Below are 23,190 nucleotides of genomic sequence, written 5' to 3' on the forward strand. Positions count from 1 at the left end.
AAAAATGTGGAAAATATATTTCAAAAATCCTATCCCCCTACCCCTATACAATACGAACACATGGAAAGAAGAAGCAGCTTTAGCTTGTAGTGCAACATTGCTTCCGTTGCCAGGTGTGTGCCAAGAACTAAGAACTTCATGGCTGACATTTCTGCTGTTTCAGGTGCTGCCAGAGCATTTCCCGTGAAGCCTCCTGGAGGATTGTGGCACTACCTTACGCATTCCAGTACAAGGGTGGGGAAGCCATTTCAGCCCGAGGGCCCACTTTCCCTTCTAGGCCACCTTCCAAGGGCCCCATGCCAGGTGGGGCTGGAAGCAAAAGTGAGCACTGAGCATAATTTCTTCCTTCGTATGGTAGGCTGCTTTCCACACACCTCCAAATCTTCAAGACGGGCAAGTAAGAAGAGTTCCAGGACATATTCTAGCAGGGCAAAAACACTCAAGGAGAGCACAACAAAGGCCACTGGCATATCTAACTGCCCTTCCAACTGAAAACCAAAAGCCCAAGTAAATGTTTTTTTCCTGACTCCTAAAAACAGACAATGGTGGCACTAGGCATGTTTCACCCAGGGCACAAAAAGAAGCACATCAGTTGTACTGGTTGGTTCATGTGGGGGGAGGTGGTATTTGAGATACTAGGATCCTGAGCCACATTCTTCTTCTTCTCATACTAGCAGTGTACTTCAACAGTCTGAAAAGGTGACTCAGCACATCAAGCATTAAGGCATCTCAAGCTATACCCCCCCCCTTCTTGCTTTCTAATTCCTTCATAGTCAAAGTTGACACCAACCTGCTTTTAGGGTAGCTCTAGCTATATTGTGGCTTGGAAAACAAGTCATTTGTTCCAGTTACACAGTGTTCTTTATCCACTTGAAATTCTGCCTTCTTTCTGCGTGAGCGACCATTTTTCAGAGATGCTCCGTTGTAAAGCTAAAACACTCCGTTCCCATCGATTTGCTAAAATGGATCAGGTAATTAATGATCCACACAGTTCTTCTAAATCCCTAATAAATTTTGTCACTTTCTCTGCATTGCAAGGAGAGGGCTGTTGTGCTAACTGAAAGGCATGAGCCAAAATCACACTGTGACCTCTCTTATCTACAATCTTTGGTGTCCTAAATTTGCTCTAGGGCGTTTGTTGGCCATTTCACCATAAAGCACACACCAGTAATTTAGAAAATCATAAAACGAACATTGTTCAACAACACACACAGCTAAGAGTTTATTGTAGGCAGCACACACACACACTATATATATCCAGGTAGGTAGCCGTGTTGGTCTGACGCAGTCAAAATAAAATTAAAAAATTGTCCAGTAGGCACCTTAGAGACCAGCTAAGTTTGTTCTGGGTATAAGCTTTCGTCTGGTGACTTCTGTTTCATCGTATCTGAAGTGTGCATGCATTATTACAAAAGAATTTCAGAAATAGACTTGAAAGAGAAGTTGCTGAATTACAACTTATACTAAACTGAAAACTATGGAGAGACCTGGTCTGAATAGAGATATTGGATTCTTGTCTCATTACATATGCTAAAGCTATTTTTGGTCATCTGCATACTATCCCTTGCTTTTTCCTGTAGGACTAATTGCAGTCGTTAACAGTTGTCAACAGGTTTACCATACCCATTGAGTCAATCACCCATCTCCTACTACCCTTCTGAGAAAAAACCTGCCCCATCCTCCCACTTTATATAAGGGTCTGGTGACTTCTGTTTCAGTGTATCTGAAGATGTGTGCATGCACACAAAAGCTTATACCCAGAACAAACTTAGTTGGTCTCTAAGGTGCTACTGGACAATTTTTTTATTTTTTTCAATTTATTTCAACACACTATATATATATTACATATAAAATTCTTGAGCATTAAGCCTTTTTTGCCATATTAAGCTTTTAAAAGGCCTAGCCAAAATAAATCTAAATTGACCACTCCTACTTACACTGCTGATGTGCAATGAACTCAAGAGAGGGATTTAGCGATTTACAGAAATTCATTTGTGAATGGAAGGTTCCCTCCCAGGGATAATAGTAGCCACAGAGGGGGTGGGGAATTTCTGTTGGGGCACTGGTGGGTAGGAAAAGTAATGCCCTCTCCACTTATATGACAGTCCTAATGAAAATCACACAAACACTGAAGTGGCTGGTAACAAACAGCATCAACTTCTATAGTGTATTCATTCATTCATCATGTTTACTTGAACCTTTAGTCACAGAACAGGAAGAGACTTGTGGAATATTTGGGGGAGATTTTTTTTTATTAAAAAAATGTATTTATAGTAGATATTGTATCCTGCTCTGCGAAGGCATTGTATGCTGCTTTGTGAAGACATCTTGCTTGGAAAAACAAGGTATAAATACCTGAAAAAATTCAAGGGGCATATGTATATGTACATCTTGTAGTAGCACATCTAGTTTGGCACTGCCAATTCTGTACAACCGGGATTGTTATTTACCCAGCACCATAAATAGACATGGCTTGTTACAAAGGATGCTAGGATTCACACTTCCATAGCATGATCAAACAGTCACATTGAGAAGCAAACTGTCTTGGTGTGGTCCAAGGCAATTTTGCACCCTACTCCAGGCTAACTACTTGTACTCCCCACCCCCACTACTCCAAAATTGCTAACATCAATTTTCAAAAACAGATGTCTTGTTGAAAAAAATGAAAAGCACAAAACTTGAAACTGCTAAATTTATTTTAGCAAACAAATCATTTTGAACAATCGTGTGAATTGTGATGTTAAAAAAATTAGTCTTCTAAAAGTTTCAATTTCAGGCACATCAAAATCTCACTTTGTGTGCCTTTTCCTTTGATAATTTTGTCACCAATTTCTTCAAGTGAAGTGCAGATACTTGGGCATGTTCAATTCATATACAGTAGTTGCCAAGCCAACTAGCTGTAAAGTGTAAGTTTATATAAGTTTGAGCTTTGAGAAATTGTGACTTGCCATTGACACTGGAAGTGTGGGAAGTATCCTTAGAGCAACAGAAACATTAGGCACATTATCCTGGAGTTTTTGCTGTACAGTAGTATAAAGAGATGTACTCCTTTGCTTAACAGATGCCTAAGTGTGATACATGGCTAGTTAGAATTTCCCAATGCTGAGCTACGGCAAAGAAATAATTACATATCTGTTGAACAAAACTGAAAAAAACTGGTTGCTTCCAGAGAACATTTTGCAGCAGCATTGACTACCAAATTTTAAAAGGGCACGTGGGTTTATGTCCCAGACTCTCTTTCGTATGCCATTTTCTTTGCTTTTCGTGTTACTTCCATCATCATAACTTTGACCACACCAGATTCTAAATTGTTAATCTCATTTGCTCAAGCTGTCGAAGAAGAGTTTCTGTCATAAAGGCACCTGTAGTCTCCTTTATAGTGGAACAAATCCCAAGAAATGTTCTCTTATGATAACCCCAGGCTCAGACATCTCATTATCTGTGGCTTGATAGCATCAACATAATATACAATCATTGTAAGTTGTTCAATGTGACTAACATCAGATGTGCAGTCCAGAATAACTGAGTAGTATTTGGCTGAGTTTGCATGTGCTAAGAAAGGCATCCCCAAACTGCGGCCCTCCAGATGTTTTGGCCTACAACTCCCATGATCCCTAGCTAACAGGACCAGTGGTCAGGGATGATGGGGATTGTAGTCCAAAACATCTGGAGGGCCGAAGTTTGGGGATGCCTGTGCTAAGATGTTCTGCTTTGTAGCATCTGCTAGAAGCTATATAAACTCTTTTTGGATATATTTTCCCAGGTAGCAAACCATTGTTTCTTGATCTTTCACTGTACAAATGTTCCTTTGTGATAGGATCAAAAAGGGCTAGATAATTCTACAAGGTAAAAAAAATATCATTTGCCAGCACTGTACAACTTTTCAGTTGAACCACAGAATGCCAGGTAAAATGCCAAGTAAATATTTTGTTTATCAAAAACTAATCTGTATAAAACAGTACCCCTCAAAGGTTAGTACTGCGCCCCTCAGGGATCTGCACCCTAGATAGCTGCCTAATTGGCCTAATGATGGCCCTGACCCTGGTGTGATCCTTTGCATGCATATCTCACTGAATTCAATGCAATTTAGCATGGATGATAGCATGTGCACAAAACCTCCTCGGCTGCGAAAGTGACTAGACAGGTCCAACTACTGCATTCTTCTCACACAAGCTCTATTCACTTGAGCAGGCTTTATGCCTAATGAATGAGAAGCTGCAACTGTTAAACAGCTACACAAATCCCAAGCCCTTCTCCCTCATCTCCATGAACTTCTACAATGTGGAACAGTGTCTGCAACACGTCAAAGAGGTAATAAGATGTGATACCAAATTGTATCCTTACTCACTCAGAAGTCCCACTTCATACTTTTAGAGCTAGAAGAGACCATGAGGGTCATCTAGTCCAACTCTCTGCAGTGCAGGAATCTTTTTGCCCAACATGGGGCTTGAACCCACAACCTTGACTCTGCGAACTGAACTATCTCAGTAGTACTTACAACAGAGTCTGCACGGGATGGCTTTGCTCAAAAGCTATGTTTTTACCACATGTGCATCCTGACCCTATGCTTGCTCACTTCAAGGCCCCACTGCTTTCCGTCAAATTTACCCAGGGCATAATCACCATGCAGTGCAAGTAAGCAAGCATTAAGACTTAAGGAGCCTTACATGAGTCTTAAACAGCACAGCCATGCAACATAATCCTGTGCATGTTTACTTGGATGTAAGTAGCACTGTATTTAATGGGGGAACACTCTCTGCTAAGTGTGCAAAGGATGCAGCCCAACTCTCTTTACTCTGCAGAGCCACCTGAAATAATATCTACAGACTATTAGGCAAGGCATCCCAGTTTGAGGTTGCTAATTAAATATCATGCATTAAACATGGTTTGCATTGAGTCACACAACTTTCATGTTTCTGAGCTCTACAAATTATCAATTAACCGAGTGGTTTAGCAAAATGCCAAACGTTGCACCAGTGCAACTGAATTTAGGAAGTGTGTTCTGAGAAAGACAGCCATCAAGTGATTCCCAGCAGCTAGAGAAGGGAAAGGAGAGGAGCAAAGAAGGCCATCAGACAAGGTCTCTGACCCTTGATCAATGCAGCCTCCACTCCTCTTATCACGATCGATCCCCTTATTCGATCCTGGCTGTTCTCCGCACCCAACCTTTTCTAAACTGATAAGCATATACGCTTATTCAAACTTGTTCAAAACACACTTTCACAACGCGCAAGACGTCCCCCGCCAGCCCCGGACAATGACTCGAGTCGTTTACAGATCCCCGCCTTGAACATTTAAAAAAAAAAATCATTCCACGCAAGGCGACCTTTACCCGAGCGCACCTAAAACCACTTGCCCCCAAACCAGGCCACGTGACTCCCCGCCCGCCGCCTCCTCTCTTTTCGCTTTTGCTGTTTTAAGTCTGAGCGGCCTACGGCAATCCAATTGGCCCAAAAACTTCCAGCGCATATGGCAGCGGCGGGGGTAAGGGAGTGGATGGCGCGCGCTGATTGGAGCGCGCGGCCGGAGCGGAGTTGTAAGGCGAGCGCCGATTGGCGGAGGCGCGGCCGCATGTGTCCGGCTCGCTGTCTTTGTATACAGAGTCGCTCTCTGAGCCCCTTTAACAATGGACGGAGGGAGAAGCTCCGCCGGATGGCGACGGGCGACGGGCGCAGCTCCCGCGGGATGCCGAGCCTGAGGCTGCTGCTGCAGATCTGCGTTCGAGTCGGTGCGATGCCCGGGGAGATGCCCGAGGTGGATCTCTTGCTGGCCCGGGGGCTGTAAAGAGAGAAGTGGAACTGGGCAAACTCCGGGTAAGTGGAGAGAAGGAGGCGGCGGGGCTGCGCGGAGCTCCGAAGAAGGAGTAGGATAAGGGACTCTCCAGAGGCAAGCTCGGGCAGCAGACGGAGGAAGCGTGTCAAGCCCTTTGTTGTAGCTTCATCTGGCGCTGCGCTCTCGCTTTCCACAAGGAGGAGGAAAGTTGGCAGTTGCTGCGGGACGGTCTTGGGCGTGGAGGACGTGGCCGGCGCTCGCTCTTCCCCGCAGCCCTTGTCAAGAGGCCAAGACGTCCTCCTCCTCCTCCGAAGCTCAGCTGGGCGCCCACCGCGCTTCCCGATCCCCGGGTGCCGCCAGGAGGAGGGCTGGCTGCCCTTTAATGCAACCCCAGGCTCCCCGCTTCCCACCAGGGGGATCCGACGGGCGATCGGGAGCGGCACCAAAAACTCCGAGCTCGATCTCTCTTGCTCGCCCCCGAGGATCCCCTGCGCGCCTGTCTCTCGACATGCATTGAGTGGGATCAGCTGCGTGGTCCCAAGCGCAGCTCCCTCGGCCGGCCGGCCTCCCTCCCTGGAAAGAGAGCGGGGAGGGGATCGCGGAGTTCCCGTGGCTCGGCGGGGCGGGGTGGGGAGCAGTTGCCCGGTTGCTTCTAACTGGGCGCAAGCGGCGGCCCTGGAAAAGGGGGTCTGAGCCGGGGCTGCTTCCGCTCCTTCTCCTGTGCAGGCTTCGGTGCTGCTGCTGCTGCCGCCGCCCGCTGCTGATTCCCGGCCGCCTCACCCTGTCCCATGGAGCTAGAGGGGCAGTGGTGGAAAGGACAGCTCGCTGCCGACATCCACCAAGCGCTTCGTTACAAGGTAACTCGATCAGGGCACGATCGTGTTCTACCCCCTTTTCCCACTTTTTTTTTTAAACTCTCCTCTTCCAAATCAGAATTGCTCCGGGTGAAGGTAGGTCTCGGGCTGCTCAGTGCTAGAATCAAGTTTGCTTCTTTTGAGTGACAGGGTGAAACAGCTGCCTGCTGCTCTTTCTCTGTCCTCCTCCCACCCCACATTGGGCGCATCAAACGGCTTCCTGCCTTCACTCTTTTGTCCCCAGCGTTTACATTTTGCAGGAAGGCCGTGCCCTAGTATGGGCCGCCCGTTTACCTCCAGATGGATTTCATAGTCTTACTTGTGTTCGCTCATAGGGCTGTTGCAGGAGTGAAGTTGCTAATCTGTTCATGTGCAGATGGGGAAACTAACTACATGCTTGTTGGGAATTCAGGGGGGACTTGCTTCAGAGGCCCCGATGCCCTGAAAGTTAGTTGTGCTTTAAATCCATCTTGATAACCTGCCTTGTATTTCCCACTGAATGGGGCTTGCTTCTGAGTAGACACTCATAGGGTTGCACCATAAAGTTTAGGTACACTAAATCCCATTGGTTCCAGTGGCTTTAATTCCTAAGCTGCTTTGTTCTCTCATGGGACAGGACAACTCTGTCAACTTTCATGTGCACCCAGAATGGTGTACCAGGGCTTCCCAGCCACCAGGAACAGTTTTTGGAGGAGACTGGGGAGGGAGGGAAAAGTTGCCAAAGCAATGTTCCATGTACAGTATTCTGTTCATGGAAGCAAAGTTAGACTCCAAGCTGGTGTCCTAAAACTGCCTAGGATCAGACTTCACCTTTCTCTGAACTGGGGCCTAAGGTAAACATCCCAGACTGGCCACGCAACTTGCTTCAGGCTGCATTATATATCTCTGGGAGAGATGAAACTTAGATCTCACAGATCTGTGTCTGGCTGGCAGTCTTTTGAGTCACGGTGTCTGCCAGATGTACCGGTATGTATATTAGTGAGCATTTGAAACTGGACCTGTTGCTTTTGCAAAGGAGTCTGAAATGTTCCTTCTGAGGATCAGGAAGGGTGGCTGAGTCAAAGGTTTCACGCAAAGTGCTTTCCAGCACCTATAGAAACAAAGGATAATATACTTTGCATTGTCTTCAAAGAGTTCATTGAAACTTTTCTTCTGCTTGATCAGCTTTACTTTCTTAATTGAACAGCATGTGGAGATGAAACTCTTATTCAGATAGTGACTTCATTGAGGGACCTGTTTATTTTCCCTCTACTCATTCAGGAATTGTAAGAACCTGTTTAGTCTTGGCTTTTCCCAAAGTGACTCATCCCTGATCAAAAAAGGCTTTATTCTACCTTCTATACAAAAGGGATTTCCTTTTTTGGGAAATATATCATCATCATCAAGACAACTTCAGATGCCTTGTCCCAAAGCCTGTTGAGCTATGTGGAAGTTCCAGGCTGTTTAACTGGGCTATTGAGCCAGAGTTTCATGGGAACTACATAAAGAATGATGAAAATGTGATAGTGGGTTGCTGGGCAGTAGGAACAACTGTGGGAGAGGCTGGGTCGTCATAGTAGTTGTTAAAGGGACATTAGACAGCTGGCTAGTGCTATAGAATAGATCCTAGTCGGAAATTGCCATCCCATTAGCTCTATTTGTCTCTTTCCCCTAGACATTCAATAAAAATTCAGCAGTCTTCCTCAAAGGACCAGTAGGCTGCCAAACTTAAAATGTTGGGTTTCCATCTGGAATGTCTACTTGATTTTAGCAAGTTTAATCCTTTTTAATAATAAACAAATGCACGTTATCTGCTCTGGAGTTAAGTGTTGACACCTGTTTCTGGCAGGACTCCTGTGGTTTTAAACAGGGTAGAAATTCAACAGGTGCAGCTTTTCATCACTTCGGTGCAGTGGTTGAATTTCTGCCTTTCATGCTACTGTTAAAGGCACATAACCCCCGCTGGAATAATGATGGCAACTCTTCTGGAATTACCAGTTAATATACTGTACTGATTCAGTTATGTTAATTTCATAAATAGTTGCCACCTATTTCTGAACCCTTTTGTGTGTGTGTGTGTGTGTGTGTGTGTGTGTGTGTGTGTAGTTGCCTCTGGTTGTACAAATGCTCTCTCAGCAGTTACCACTGCTATAAATGTCAGCTGATGATGTTTAATTATAGCAGCGTTCTGAAAGAGTAAAAGTCTGGATATGGATGACACCTTGGTCAATTCTCTCTTGAAGAAGGGCACCGTGCAGTTTTCTATCTTATTCTAAGCATATTTACTTAGAAGTAAATATAACTGGAAGCACCGGAACTTACAAGCACCGGAACTTACATATTTGTAAGTGTGCTTAGGACTGCACCCTTTTAAGCATTAATCTGTCTGAACAGCACCTTAGTCATATTCCCATATAGGTCACAAACAGGAGCAGGGCTGCCCTGCTCAGTTCTACTGACAACTGAAGTGTCATTCTCTTTGAAACTAAACCAGTGGACTTGCCCTGGCAGCTGTTTTGAAGCATGAGTGGTTTGTGTGACCACCATCCCATTTTTCTGCTCCCTCGCCAGCTTCTTAAAGCCTTTGTTGATCCCAATGTAAGCTAAGAAAGATAGCTGAAGTCAGATGTGCCTTCTAAAAAAGATCCTGAAATTCTGGATTTATTCCACAGTAAATCATTCTTTGCTGCAAACTAAATCCAAACTATTATTTGGGGATATTCCTTCTTGATTACTTTAATTATAGACTTGTCTTGTCTTCAGTGGAAGTGATTCTCTGTCCTATGTTTATTTTTAAAGCATTGAGCTGTGATGTCTTACCTTGCTGACTGTTGTGAGTCAGCTAACCAATGCAGCGACTCTTGCAGTTAACCCTTAACTACAAAGTATAAGGCAGCTGAGCAGTAAAGTAAATTCAGGCCTTTGTATGTCAAGGCATTTTATCTGTGGTTTTCCCTGTGAAAACCAAGAACACTTAGAATCATAGAATTGTAGAGTTGGAAGAGACCAACCCCCTGCAATGCAGGAATCTTTTGCCCAACTTGGGGCTTGAACCTGCAACCCTGAGATTAAGAGTCTCATGCTCTGCAGACTGAGCCCAATTTTTTTGAGCCCTTAGATATAGTGCTGGATAAAATTTCCCTGTTCTAGCAACACCCAATGCTCATTGTAATGATCTTTCATAACTTCCTAGGCTACAGACTTGCTGGCATTGTGTATTCTTAGCTCCAGTGAATTCTTGGGTACTTACATACTAATAGATGGATCATAGCATCTGTTTTGTGCAAACAAGTTTGGAGAGGTGATAAGTGCTGGCATGTCTGCTAGTCAGATGAGTGCTAATTGGCTGCCTCCCCTTGGTCCAGCTGTGAGCTGGAGATCCAGTAACCCTTTCCACCACAGAGGTGTTGTGAAAGCAATGATTATAGGCAAATCTTGCTAATGTAATAGAAGCCCATGTAGTGGGCTGTCCAGCTGCTCATATGCATAGGGTTGTCTACTGTTCTAGATTAGCTGAAGCCTTTTGCCTTGTGAGCACTGTGACAAGAAATAGGATTGAAGGCTAAAGCAGTTTGGGTGGTGGTGGTAGGGATGGAAAGGCCTATGAACATCCCTTATATATATGGTGAGAACCGGAGAGAACAGACAACAAAATAAGGCTTTTGTGCAAAAACTGACTCTTTTTATAATGTACTACAGTAATAAGGTGCAGGACAACATAAATCCATTTGTGTTACTTGGAACCTTGTGGTATTTTGTTGCTATGTTTGATTTTGGTATGGAAATTTGTCCCTATATGTTTGATTCTAGATATCTCTCTACTTTTATTTGACACCTACTGTTATACTCTGCTATGTTATAAATAAATAAAAATACAAAAAAGGCCCACCTCTGGGTACCTATGGAATCCAGTGGGTTCCTGAATGGTCAGTGGAATTTTCTTGCATATGGAGCTAGTGATTCTGTCAAGGCCTTAGTCTAGGGAGATGTGGCAGGCCATCAACACAAAGTGTCCTTTCTAGTGCTGTGGAGTCAGTGCTATTCCCTGGTGCTCGAAAGAGCTGCAGTTGATGAAACAGGCTGGATGATAAGTGCATTTTGAACCCACCACTCATTGTAGCTAATTTGGATGCATGCAGGATGTTGCGTATGTGTGGCTATGTGAGATAGCGGTGCACCCAGAGCTATTGGACAACTTCCACCTGGCTTTCCCTTTGGAGGGAAGGTTGTGGCGGCCCAGCTTCTTGCACTCTTGGAAGAAACGGATTACCTGGACCCTGTTCTTCTTCCTTGATTTCTCAGTGACTTTTCATACCATTGACCATGGTATCCTGCTAGACTTGACTTGTGAGTAGGGACTGGGAGGCAATGTGTAAAAGTGCTTCTGCTCCTACTTACAGGACACATATATCTTAGACCCTTGGCAACTATCTTCTAGGGTGCTGCAGGAATGTGGTTGTGTTTTAAAGGGTTGTTTTTGAACTGTTGATAATTTTAATTCCTCCTATATTTGTGATTATTAAGACTGTAGTTAGCTGCTCTGGTAAGGAGTGATATAAGAACAACAAATACAGTCGTACCTTGGAAGTCGAACAGAATCTGTTCCGGAAGTCTGTTTTCCAAAACATTTGAAAACCAAATCGCGGCTTCTGATTGGCTGCAGCAAGCTCCTGCAGCCAATCAGAAGCCACGGGAGCCCTGTTGGATGTTCGGATTCCAAAAGATTGTTCGCAAACCGGAACAATCACGTCTGGGTTTGTGGCGTCTGGGTGCCAAAATGTCTGAATTCTAGGGCATTCGGGATCCAAGGTACGACTGTAAATGTAATATCCGAGTGGAGTCATCACAAGATCTGGAGTGTGGTGTCATCAGTAGGGGAAAAAATAAGAGAAACTGTAAACCCTAGGTTCCTAAACTGATTTCAGTTTCTTTAATTTTGGTCAGTTTCAATGCCTGTGTAGTGGTGGCTGTCTTTTTTAAAGTGCCTGTTGTTCTCCACTTAGGAGCTGAAGCTTCCATCCTATAAAGGCCAGTCCCCCCAGTTAAATCTGAGAAGATACTTTGCAGACTTGATTGCCATTGTGAGCAATCGCTTCAGGCTCTGCCCTGCTGCCCGCCATCTTGCTGTTTATCTCCTGGACCTCTTTATGGACCGTTACGACATATCCATTCAGCAGCTGCATGTGGTGGCTCTTTCCTGTTTGCTTTTAGCAAGTAAGTATGAAGCAACAGGATTAACAGATTTGAAAATCATATTTCCCATTGTTCGGTTAAAAGCTCCTCAGTTTTCCAGTCTGTTACATGTCCTACAACTATGCAAAAAAAATAAATAATACACCACCCTGCAAGATACTGAAGGATTGTGAGGGAGACACAGGGCCTTGGCAGTTTCTCAGCAAGCACTGTTCTATGTAGGTTCAATCTCATTCTTATATCCACATGTCCTGTGTTAATATCACATTACTCTCTGGCCATACCTTGGTTTTTGAATTTAATCTGTTCCAGGAGCCCATTCGACTTCCGGAACAGTTCCAAAACCAAGGTGTGGCTTCTGATTGGCTGCAGAAGCATCATGTGGCCAATCAGAAGCTGCGGAAGCCGTGCCAGATGTTCGGCTTCCGAAAATTGTTCGAAAACCGGAACAATCCCTTCCGGTTTTCGATCGTTTGGGAGCCAACACATTTGGGAGTTAAAAGACATTCAGCTTCCGAGGTTCCACTGTACGAATCACATCAAAAGCAAGGTGACTGGGGCTTTGTTTAAACCTGCCCCCCAAATTGTGTGACTCCTCCCATCTCTGCCATTTGATCATACCTTATAAATTGGGAGCCTGCTCTACATGTGGAGTCTCACTACACAGTGTGGAACCCCAGGCAGGAAGCATTTCAGATTGTGCCGGGATCCTCAACAAATTGAAAGAAAACCATAACTTCTGCAGCAGAGAGCTAATGTAATGAAGGGTAGAGCTAAAAGCAGCCCCTGTCCCAATGAGTAAATTGTGAACAGGGCTTTGGTGAGCAGCAGAATTCCTCAGAAGCTTTTGGACAATTGACTTAGCAATATACTTCATGAATTTAAGAAAGGATGAAATACCTCAGAATTTCAAATATTGCGATACTATACCTAGTTGTCCACATCAGAATCCTCTCTCTATCACATTTGCAAAAATACGGAAACCAAAACTGGTTATTTCAGATACTGTGGCACTGAGTATGGCATACATCCCAAATAAAAAGCAATCGCTTTCTACTCTGTGAATATATCTGAAGTGGCAAACCAAATCTGCCTTGACTCTACTCGAAATGCTTTTGTCAAAACCTTAAAAAATATAAATAAATCCATTTATATCGTCAACCTAAATGAGCAACCTATATTTAATTTTAAGACTGAGGACCAGATCTACCATAGATTTTGTAAATGTATATCCTTTATCCTTATTAGAAAGAGTATATATGCTCTTTATGCCATTACCTACCTTTGCAGCTTTTCACTATGATGTGATGTAAGGTACTACAAGTGCAACAGAATCCCAGTTGTAACTTTTTGCAGGATGTGGTGGCAATTGGCTAATCCTCTGTAGCAGGACTGCACAACATGCTGTTCTCCAGATGTTGTTCAACTCCCATCAGCCTCAGCCAGCCTGATCAATGGTTGAAAATGATGATGGTTATGCTTCAACTCCTGGAAGGCACCCTGATGGCTAACCCTGTTGTATAGCAGCAGCAGCTGCTATTATTATTATTATTATTATTATTATTATTATTATTATTATTATTTTATAATGTTGATCTGTTTCTTTTTGAGGCATTGCACTTCCTCCATGAGGAGCTAAAACATACATACATGTGTTTTTATTGTGTATCTATGCTGTAATGGAATTTTACCTTCTCATTTCCCTCAAGGTAAATTTGAAGAGAAGGAAGACAGTGTGCCTAAACTTGAACAGCTAAACAGCTTGGGTTGTATGACTAACATGAACCTGGTACTAACCAAACAGAACTTGCTGCACATGGAGCTGCTGTTACTAGAAACCTTTCAGTGGAACCTCTGCCTCCCGACAGCTGCTCACTTCATTGACTATTACCTCTCCATTGCCGTTCACGAGTCCGATCTTCACGATGGATGGCCAATGGTTTGCTTGGACAAGACAAAGTTGTACATGGCAAAATATGCCGACTACTTTTTGGAAGTATCCCTGCAAGGTGCGTTTTCATGGCTTTGTTCTAAAGACCCCCATAGTTACTTAGGTTACACAGCTAATACTGTGTTTGACTTAACCGTGATCCTCCAATGTCTCTCCAGATCATGCATTTTTAAATTATGCCCCTTCGTTAGTGGCTGCTGCATGTGTGGCTTCTTCAAGGATTATCTTGCGTCTTTCTCCAACGTGGCCAGCAAGACTCCATCGCCTTACTGCGTACTCCTGGGATTTCCTGGTGCCATGCATTGAACGATTGTTGGTGTAAGTTTTTCAAGCAGTCTCTAACTTGATGGTGTGGGTTTAAATCACCCAAGTGGTGGAATGCAGAGGGTTGTATGTGTTTTGTTTTGCCTTGTGATCACTTTGAAGAAACTGGTAGTCATGCTGGTGTCAGTCTTGATTCTGGCAACTGATTTGTTTTTAGCTTGAATGCTTTCACAAAATTGCCACATTTTATTATTTCCCCCCAATGATTTCCCCCTTTTCTGCCTGAAATTCATCCTAGTTATCACAGAATTCAACCTCGTGTGTTTTGGCTAAGGTACAAAGTGCCTTTATTAAGGGGACTTTCATTCTAATCTTGCCTTCCTTGGGACCCACTTGACAAAATCGGCTTCTGACTTGAATGTGGTTTCCCCCTCCTTGTGCTGCCTCGCTCTGCATCCATTGTCTTCAGCCTGCAATCCACCACTTTAAATTTAGAAGGTCTGAAATTGTATGATGGCTTTATTCTTACAACTATTTTTATTTAGGCTTTTTATTGTGGAGTTTTGATTTGCATTTACTGCAAGGAAAATCTGGCTCATGGCGGCTTTGGTGCCTTAGAAATAGTTGCATAAACAGTACCTTGTCTGACTTCTATCAGTGCACTTATTGGTCATCTTTCTACTGAAGTACCCAAGGCGATGTACCTACAATAAAACAAAAGAGCAGAAACATACATGTTTAGCAGCATAAAAACTAATTAACGATATCCATAAAATAGCCAGAATAGGTCAAATACAGGAAGTTGTAAAGATGACTTAGGAGTTCTGTGCTTCATTCATACTCACCAGATGGTGATAAACATTAAACTTATTATTTTTGATTAAACATTCATGAATTCATTTGCTTAAAGTATACCCTTTTAGTGCCCTGCCGCTGCTAAACTCATGGTCTTGCATGTATGCCCTATTGATTTCAACAAGTTATGTTCAGAAATGACAGCGCTTTGGATTGCAGCTTTAAGGTACCAGAATGCAGAGCAAATTAAGCACACTGAAATACTATTGAAAAATTAATAGCCATTAACCTTCTGAGGCATATTTTATTGTAAGGATAGGAAACCTGTGGCCTTTTAGAAGTTGTTGGACTGAAACTCCTGCCCATTGGTGATATTGATTCGGGCCGATGTAAGCTGGAGCCGAACAACTCGAGAGCCACAGATTCCCCTTCTCTGGTTTACTTTACTGCTTTTCAAAAATACCAAATTTTGCATATGTAAAAAAAGAAACACCCTGTTTTAAAATCAACCTTAGATGCTGTTCTTATGTTTTAGAAGCCTGCTTATTTTCTGACAAGTCTCTCCCCCCCCCCAATCCAATTGTTTTACGAGGATGTAAAGTGCTTTGTTACATTTGTTTTACATGAGGTAATGTCAGTGAAACAGAATACTGAGAATATTATTGTGTTCTATTGTTGTTGAAACTGGGGCCAGGATCTAAAGTATTGTAAATAATGTTCACACCTGTATATGTGTGTGTTTCTCTCCCCACACAGACATCCTCAGTTTCTTCCCACAGAAATTTCCATGCATATCAAGTAGGCTTTGATATATGAAGAAATACTCTCACCCCAATATGCCTGCATGTACATACATACATACATGGGGTAGGTGGGTTCTGGTTTCCAGCCTCTCTAAAATGGATAATAAAATAAGGTTTTAATATTATATTCTAGAGCCCATGATAATGATGTAAAAGAAGCCAACAAGCAAAAAGGACAGCACGGTTCTCAAGCGGCCCAGCACAGTTTATTTCAAACAACCACACAGCCTCCACAGCAGCACATACCCCCGTATGTTCAAGCACATCAGACTCCTCAGCAGTATCATCCAACAGCGCAGCAGCAAAACTGCCAGCAGATTCTGCCATCTGGCCACACGTCGTCTTATCCACTGCAGACTTGCCCAGCTGGTTTACAAGGTGGTGTCCAGGCGAGAGGTCATATACAGACGGCTGCTGGAATGTCACTAACTGTCCCCATAGAAGTAAAGCCATGTATAAGTGTTTCCTACAACCGAAGCTATCAGATCGCTGGACGTTATCCTTGCATTACTCCCTGCTTTGAGAGGTGATAACTACAGCAGAATGCTGCAAGGAGGACAGTCCTCTATTTTTTCCTCTTAACAGCAGAGAAGTAGTTGAATACTTTTTTTTTAAAAAAAAGGTAACTCAATTGCAGGAACTGCTAATATGAGATTATACCTACTGGTAAGGTGTTAATAACCTGAGAAGGGTGGAATACTCCCCGTTCACAGCTGTTGTATTTGTTCAGTTGAAGCCTGCGCTTAAAATTGATGCTGAGAAACTGCTGCACTGGCTTAGTTTGTCTTCCCATGAAGAGGAATGATCCCGTGTGGTTCTAAAGGGACCACTGCGTCTACCCTTCGCTATACAGTATTGAATAAGACTTTAAACTCCACCAAGTGCCATGCTTTCCTTCAAGATGGAGAGCTAAATGGGAGAGAGGAGAGAACCTCTTGATTGAAATTGGCAGTTCCGCTCTCGTTCAAGATCTTTGGATGAGATTTTGTGTTAGAATGCCCTTTGGGTTAACTTTTTTGTATATCTCATACTTCAAAGTGCTTTAGTGTTTGCTGAAACCATTTTAGAGCTAAACTGTCATACTAACTCAGGGAATAATCAAACTACTTTGATACTGGTGTATATCATTTAAGTAGTGTTCTTGGGTTTCTCACTCAGGGTAATGGCCATAGCAAATACCAAAGGGAGTTCAGATACTCATCCAGACTACTCCCTTAATCTAAAATTGTGCTTTCTATTGGGAAGAATGGTGTGCTATCTTCAAACAAAACCAATGTTGTAGCATAGCCAACTGAATATTGTTTCCCCTAGTTTATGTAACCAACTATTTATGACCCAAATCCCCCCCAATTGTATGAATTCCTACTTAAATAGGGAGAAAGTACAATTGAAATCTTTTCAAGAAGCATAGCATTGTACATGATAGTTGCAGAGCAGATACGGGATTGAAGTTCTCAGGCTCTACCAGAACAGCTACCACTTCTTGTTTCTACAATCGTATTAATAGTGATTCAGATATTTTTCTGATGTGAACTAGATAGTCCTACAAAGACTGCTAAGTGCATAACTATCAGAAAGGTGATAGTTTTTAGCTATTTAATTTCTTATACTTGGGTTCATACCCGAAACAGATTGGCAAATGGGTGAACACCTTACATCTTCTCTAGCTTACTATCTGATGTAGATGGGAGAAGGAATCCATGATGGTTGAAGGCAGAAGGTAGCACTTGCTTCATGATGTCTAGGGATGGATTAAGCTTTTCAGAAGAATAGTATGAGTTGATAGGGGAAAGTATATATAAAAATTGCCACAGATTTTCCACACAAAAGGGACCACCCCCAAACACTTGGTGCTTTGAAGAGAAATGGCACTGCTTGGTTGAAAAGGCTCTCCTAGAGCTGAATATGCTGCAAGAAAATACTCTTTAATTTAGAGGAGAAACAATCCTCTGAGGCAATTATTTTATACCGTAATATATTTTCAGAGTGTCTTTGACAAATGTGAGGAGTTTTTGAGAGAAGGGAACATTCTGAGAACACCAATTTGATAAAAGTATTGTCTTGTTTTCCTCTCACATGCTATCCTTTAAGGGGGCAGAGAGAAGGTTACAAATAGAAGAGGTGGAGGTCTGATGATATCATTTGTGGTGGTTTCACTTTAATATGTGAGGATGAAGGACTACAGAATGCATCTGAAAGGAAAAGATACTCAACTTAGTTTGTAATACTATATGTAAGACTCTTCATTGTTTGACTACCTCAATAATATGTTGAATGTACAGTCTTGTGGTAATCCATGACTTGAAATAACAGCAGGTTACTTGTTTTGTTTTGTTTTACATTGGGTTCATTTTCATCCTCCATGTGTGAGACAGCAAACTAGAGTTACTAATACAAAAGAAATCTATTTTGTAGGCCTGTACACTCAAACATTAGCTGATAATTAACACTGGAATTATGGGAGGGTAATTAGTTAACAGCAAAGCCTATGTGTAATAGGGTATTACTTGTATTTAAGTCATCGGACTTAAAAGGATCCACTATGTGCTATTGGGTTTGTGGTTTTCTGCTCTGAATTTTTTATTTATTTATTATTTAGCCTTTTGAGTTTGACATACTAGCAGGATATTGACAATAGAATATGCACTGTGAACCATTTCCAGTTCTTTTATATATATATAAAAATGGGTTTGGTCAATCTCAACTGAATCCACACACTACTTGAAATTCCGACTAAAGGAATTATGTGTCGTGGTCATGCAAGAGAAATGTCTACAATAAAAAAATTCCAGCTGAGTGCCATGTACTCATTTTAAAAATAAAACTAGTTTTGAGCAATCATCTCTCTAGTGGTGTGTGCATTTGAGTGCAGCAAGTGAATAGAGCTCATTCCATACCGTATGTATCAGCATGTGTTTTTTTAATATGCTAACTCTACAAACAAAATAGGCAGGAAATACTTTTTTTAAAAAACATCTATAGCAAAAAAAGGTCTGTACTTTATACTCCACCACTGACACATCCTCCTCTCCTAAGAAGGAGAGGAAGCAAGACAGGAAATGTTTCTGTATTAGGTTATAAACAACTAGCAATAGAACTATAGGCTATTTATGCTGAAATCACATTGAAATCAGCATGGTTATAGGGCAATTGCTAACAGGATAACATAGAATTCTACAGCTATTCAACAATGTATTTCTACTCTTGTACTAAAGGAAATACAAAACATACATAACCACAAACTTGGAAGATACAGACTATTGAGCATAGGATGGTATGCAGGAGTGTCTCCAGAATGAACCAAATCCCTGGTTAATATGCCATTTCAGACATTATCCCAAGGTAAAGGAGGTTTGGTCCCTTGGCTTCATGGTGAATATTGATCCAAGGGTGCTTTTGCTGGGTAGTCATTGGAAACACAAGTCCTTGAACCAGCAATATAACATTTTGAATCTGGCTAATTTAAATCTTGCAATATAGAGATGTGTGCAAGGAAAGCTTTTATTTTCTGATTATTAAAATCTTTTTAATGCTGTTTACCACTGCAGAAAGTAAATGAAAGCACAAGTTAATACAATTACAAACGAACAGCATTTTTACATATATCTAGTAAGCAATATGTGAGGAACATTTAAGATATAATCTCTGCAAAAGCAATGTGAATCTCAAGACATAACTTACTACTTGCTGATATGAGTGAACATTCAGACATCACAACCAGCAAGCACCTCAAGGCTGCACTAAAATTCTTGATTCCTGAAGAGTTTTGTGGTACTGCTTACTGATGGCGTACCAAAGATACTAAATATATCCAGACAGATAGCATGTTATTTGGGTAAGGATGAATATACACAGCAAGAGCGAATTCTGTGTTGGGAACCTCTGAAGAATGAATTCCTGTCTGATAAACAGCTTCAGTTATTGACTGTAGATCCAGATACGGCATTTGAATAGGAAATCCTGTAACCTACAAAAATAATTTCTAAATTATAAAATAATCACTGTGTCAAACATGAAACGTTGCATGTTTGCTCAGCAACGATATTAAACTTTAGAAAGTACAAATTCTATAACATTTTTCAGTACCTTAACACTGTGTTTCATGTTTGAAGTCTGTTTCAATAAAAACAAGGCCACCTTGTAAAATAATTAAGAAGTTCTGGTTCTGAGTTCTGGCTTTACCTCTGAGCACTAGCCCCCTCAACTCTAAATCTTGGGCTTGATCCCTTATCTCTGAACCCTTGCGCCTAGCTGCTAAGTGATGCCTGCCTGTGGCTCAGTCCTGACTGCATAAATCCAATTCCTCTATAAGAGCAGAAATAATGGGAATGAGTGTCCCTGAGAACAGGACATTTCAATAATCTAGTAGCATAAACACTAACCCAGTAATGTTCTTGGAAAGCCTCCAAATTATTTTCTTCTTTTTCTCTAGCTGTCTGTCCATTTCTAAATTCTAGATTTGAGAGAATTTGTCGTAAGACACTGGTACACTGTCGATGCCACCGAGTTGGCTGCTGAGATCGCCATTCCATAAATTTCTTTTTCAAAGTCTTTTCAATCCTGTTTTTTTTAAAAAAAAAAAAAAAAGTAGCAGCATAAACAGTAGAAGAAGAGGAGGAGGAGTTTGGACTTGATATCCCGCCTTTCATTCCCCTTAAGGAGTCTCAAAGCAGCTAACAATCTCCTTTCCTTCCTCCCCCACAACAAACAGAGTGAGGCTGAGAGACTTCAGAGAAGTGTGACTACCCCAAGGTCACCCAGCAGCTGCATGTGGAGGAGCGGGGAAGCGAACCTGGTTCACCAGATTATGAGTCCACTGCTCTTAACCACTACACCACACTGGCTCTATTATTAACCATTACAGCATTGTATTAACACCATACAATGACAAAACGTCTACATTAGTGGGTATCATGGAATGTAGAACAGAAACAATATTTGCAAAGGGGAAAATTACATACAAACCATACATACAGGAGAAGCTATGATAATAAGGAAGAGAGGCTGAATGGAAAGTGGTCATGATGTCAAGTTTGCTAATGGGCCTTGCCTTTTGAGTGGCATAACTGGCACTGCAACAGAAGAAGGCAGATGACTTATACAAGACTTCCTTCTTCATCAGCAGGCTGGATGAAAAACCTTTGAGGGGCATCTTTTTAATTGAAACTTTTAATCATATATTATAATGAAAAACAAACTAAGTATAAAAAAAAAAACGAGAAAAGAGAAAGGGGGATACAAAGCCCCCCTCTAAGGTAGATCTTAACCATAGTCTCACACTGAAGGGGATAGACCCTTACAGCTCTCAACTGGGAACTTCCCTTTCTTCTCCCAGCTTATTTGAAAGAATGTTGTTTAAAGTGCATACCTATTTTGTAGCTCTATGACCAAACTTACATCAGTTGGGATGTAAAATAGTTCTTCTTGCTGAAACAGATATTGTACAACACTGTAATATACAGATACACATTAAGCAGGATCTGGAACGATTTTCTGAAGGTATCACAATTTTTTGATACAAAGCACACCATACGTTACTGGGAAAATGCAGCTGTAACGTATAAGATGGTCAGGGAGTGAGATTCCTGATAACTGGCACCAATTAAATACTGCTTGTGGTATGGAGATCAATAATGAGAGAGGCTGTGCAGAAAAATGCTAACACTGATGGGAGAGGAGTGAGGGCACAGAGAAAAGTGACAATAGATTCCTCCCTCTAACTTCAGCTCTCATCTGTTTTCCCACTATGAGGAAATATTGGATTAGCCTGTGGTTCCAGTTCCAGGTTCCATGAGACTACATGTTTCTTTCCTCCTAAAAGAATCATTTTGTAGAGTTGGAAGGAATCACGAGCATTATATAGTCCAACCCCCTTTAATGCAGAAGTCCTTTGCCCAACATGGGGCTCAAAGCCACGACCCTGAGAATAAGAGTCTCAGGCTCTACTGACTGAGCTATCACGACAGTATAGAATTGAACTGTCTGTTTCCATATGGACACATTCTGTCTACTTATTTTTAAAGTCTGCTGGTTTTATCGATATTTCCTTATGAATGTTGTATACTATTTTATGTAAACTGCTTTGAGATTTTTTTTTGATTGAGCCATGTATAAATGTTGTGAAGGAAAGAAAAATTACCTAGATATATATTAGTAAATTCAACTTGTATCCTTGAAACATAGATTCATGTTCCAGGACGCAAGGCTCAAAGCTAATTTTGAGGTGTGGAAACAGAATTTCCACAATCCAGCATTCCATCCTATGATACTCTCTATTAAATAGTAAACACCTGTGTCTTCTACTCTACACTGACCTAAAGTTGATTGAACGATGTTGAAGACCACCCGACTTGAGTGCCTCTGCTAAACTGCTTTGTACAACAAAGGCTCACATTATTTCTGTGTTTGATGTCCTTTGACTGACAGGTAGGTGTGGTTTGCCCAAAATAGCTCCATAGACCAAACTGAGAGTCTTGGTGGCATGGAGGTTCCTCACCTCTGATTTAAATGCACACACAGCTCTCCGGTATCAGAGCAACTTGCAATTTTTAAAAGCAGAATTCTAGCTCAAATTCTTCTTTCCTTCTTACCACAATATGTAATATGTAGGCTCATCCAGTGAGGTTCTGCCCCACTGGGCAAGTCTCTTGCAAGGTAAGTACTTTTTGAAATATTTGTCACCTGTACGGTCTGCATTTTTAAATCCTGAGCATGGTATGGAAGAAATTGTTTCCATAAGCTTTCCTTTGAAGTATCAAAACTGACACACATTGGTGAACTGTTCTGCTGTATGTTGAACCAGACCTATCAAAACATAAAATGTCAACAATAAATAATTGAAATAAACACATATTTGAACTAGTTTTGCTACCACATATCCTTTTAGCTGGAAATGCCATGGACTGAACCTAGGACCTTCTGCTTACAAAGCATCTGCTGTCACTGAATGATACTCCCATTTCCACATATTATTTGATACACTGAAATTAATACATAATACCATCAGTCTATACTGGATTTGATTCAAAATATGGAAGCTCCAGTGTTTATATGGAGTTAAGCAAAACAAGTGGGCTGTCCCAGAAATGTAGCAGCACTACAAAACTTAACAAAGGGAGAGACCAACTGAAACTGGTGAGGTTTATACAAGAGTGGGGATTAAGGGATGTCTGTGGGGAGATGAATCCGAGAGATATGACTGACATATGTGTAGCCAGTGTTTAGCTTGTGATCCAGAATAGACTTCCTATTGACATCCACCCCACTGTTAAATACGGTGAAAGAACACAAATAGGAGAGATCAAAACAACAGAGCATGTCCCAGTCTGCACAAAATTTGAATTCATTCCAATTGAACACACAACCTCACTATGGTATTTCATAACAAGTCAATTAATAAGAGAAAGACTGACTGAAATATTAGGAAAAAAATAAGGAAAATAATACGGAAGGAATAAGCTCTGGTCTATTGTGGGAAACAATGAAGGCTGTGATGAAAAGGGCATGTATACAGGAAAAATCACATTTAAACATATCACGTAGGACACAAAAATGACAACGAACAGGAAATTTCCTTTCT

At 41.8% G+C, this 23,190-nt stretch overlaps 2 protein-coding genes across 2 annotated transcripts in view; one reads left to right on the forward strand and one right to left on the reverse strand.

Moving 5' to 3' along the window:
- The first annotated feature begins 5,611 nt into the window (after positions 1 to 5,611).
- Positions 5,612 to 19,376, forward strand: CCNJ (cyclin J). The gene is made up of 6 exons (XM_035138455.2): positions 5,612 to 5,813; positions 6,499 to 6,629; positions 11,609 to 11,819; positions 13,508 to 13,807; positions 13,908 to 14,067; positions 15,745 to 19,376. Exons 2-6 carry the CDS (start codon positions 6,561 to 6,563, stop codon positions 16,139 to 16,141), a joined length of 1,137 nt encoding a protein of 378 aa, XP_034994346.1. The 5' UTR covers positions 5,612 to 5,813; positions 6,499 to 6,560; the 3' UTR covers positions 16,142 to 19,376.
- A 13-nt stretch (positions 19,377 to 19,389) lies between these two features.
- Positions 19,390 to 23,190, reverse strand: part of CC2D2B (coiled-coil and C2 domain containing 2B) — a 36,149-nt gene continuing 32,348 nt past the window's right edge. The window contains exons 32-35 of the mRNA XM_060275201.1: positions 22,293 to 22,415; positions 20,980 to 21,038; positions 19,994 to 20,171; positions 19,390 to 19,578 (exon numbers count right to left, since the gene is read on the reverse strand). Of these exons, the coding sequence (XP_060131184.1) occupies positions 19,390 to 19,578; positions 19,994 to 20,171; positions 20,980 to 21,038; positions 22,293 to 22,415 (549 nt within the window). The remainder of the gene's footprint in view (positions 19,579 to 19,993; positions 20,172 to 20,979; positions 21,039 to 22,292; positions 22,416 to 23,190) is intronic.

The sequence above is a fragment of the Zootoca vivipara genome, chromosome 5, assembly GCF_963506605.1.
Source record: "Zootoca vivipara chromosome 5, rZooViv1.1, whole genome shotgun sequence".
Taxonomy (NCBI): Eukaryota; Metazoa; Chordata; class Lepidosauria; order Squamata; family Lacertidae; genus Zootoca; species Zootoca vivipara.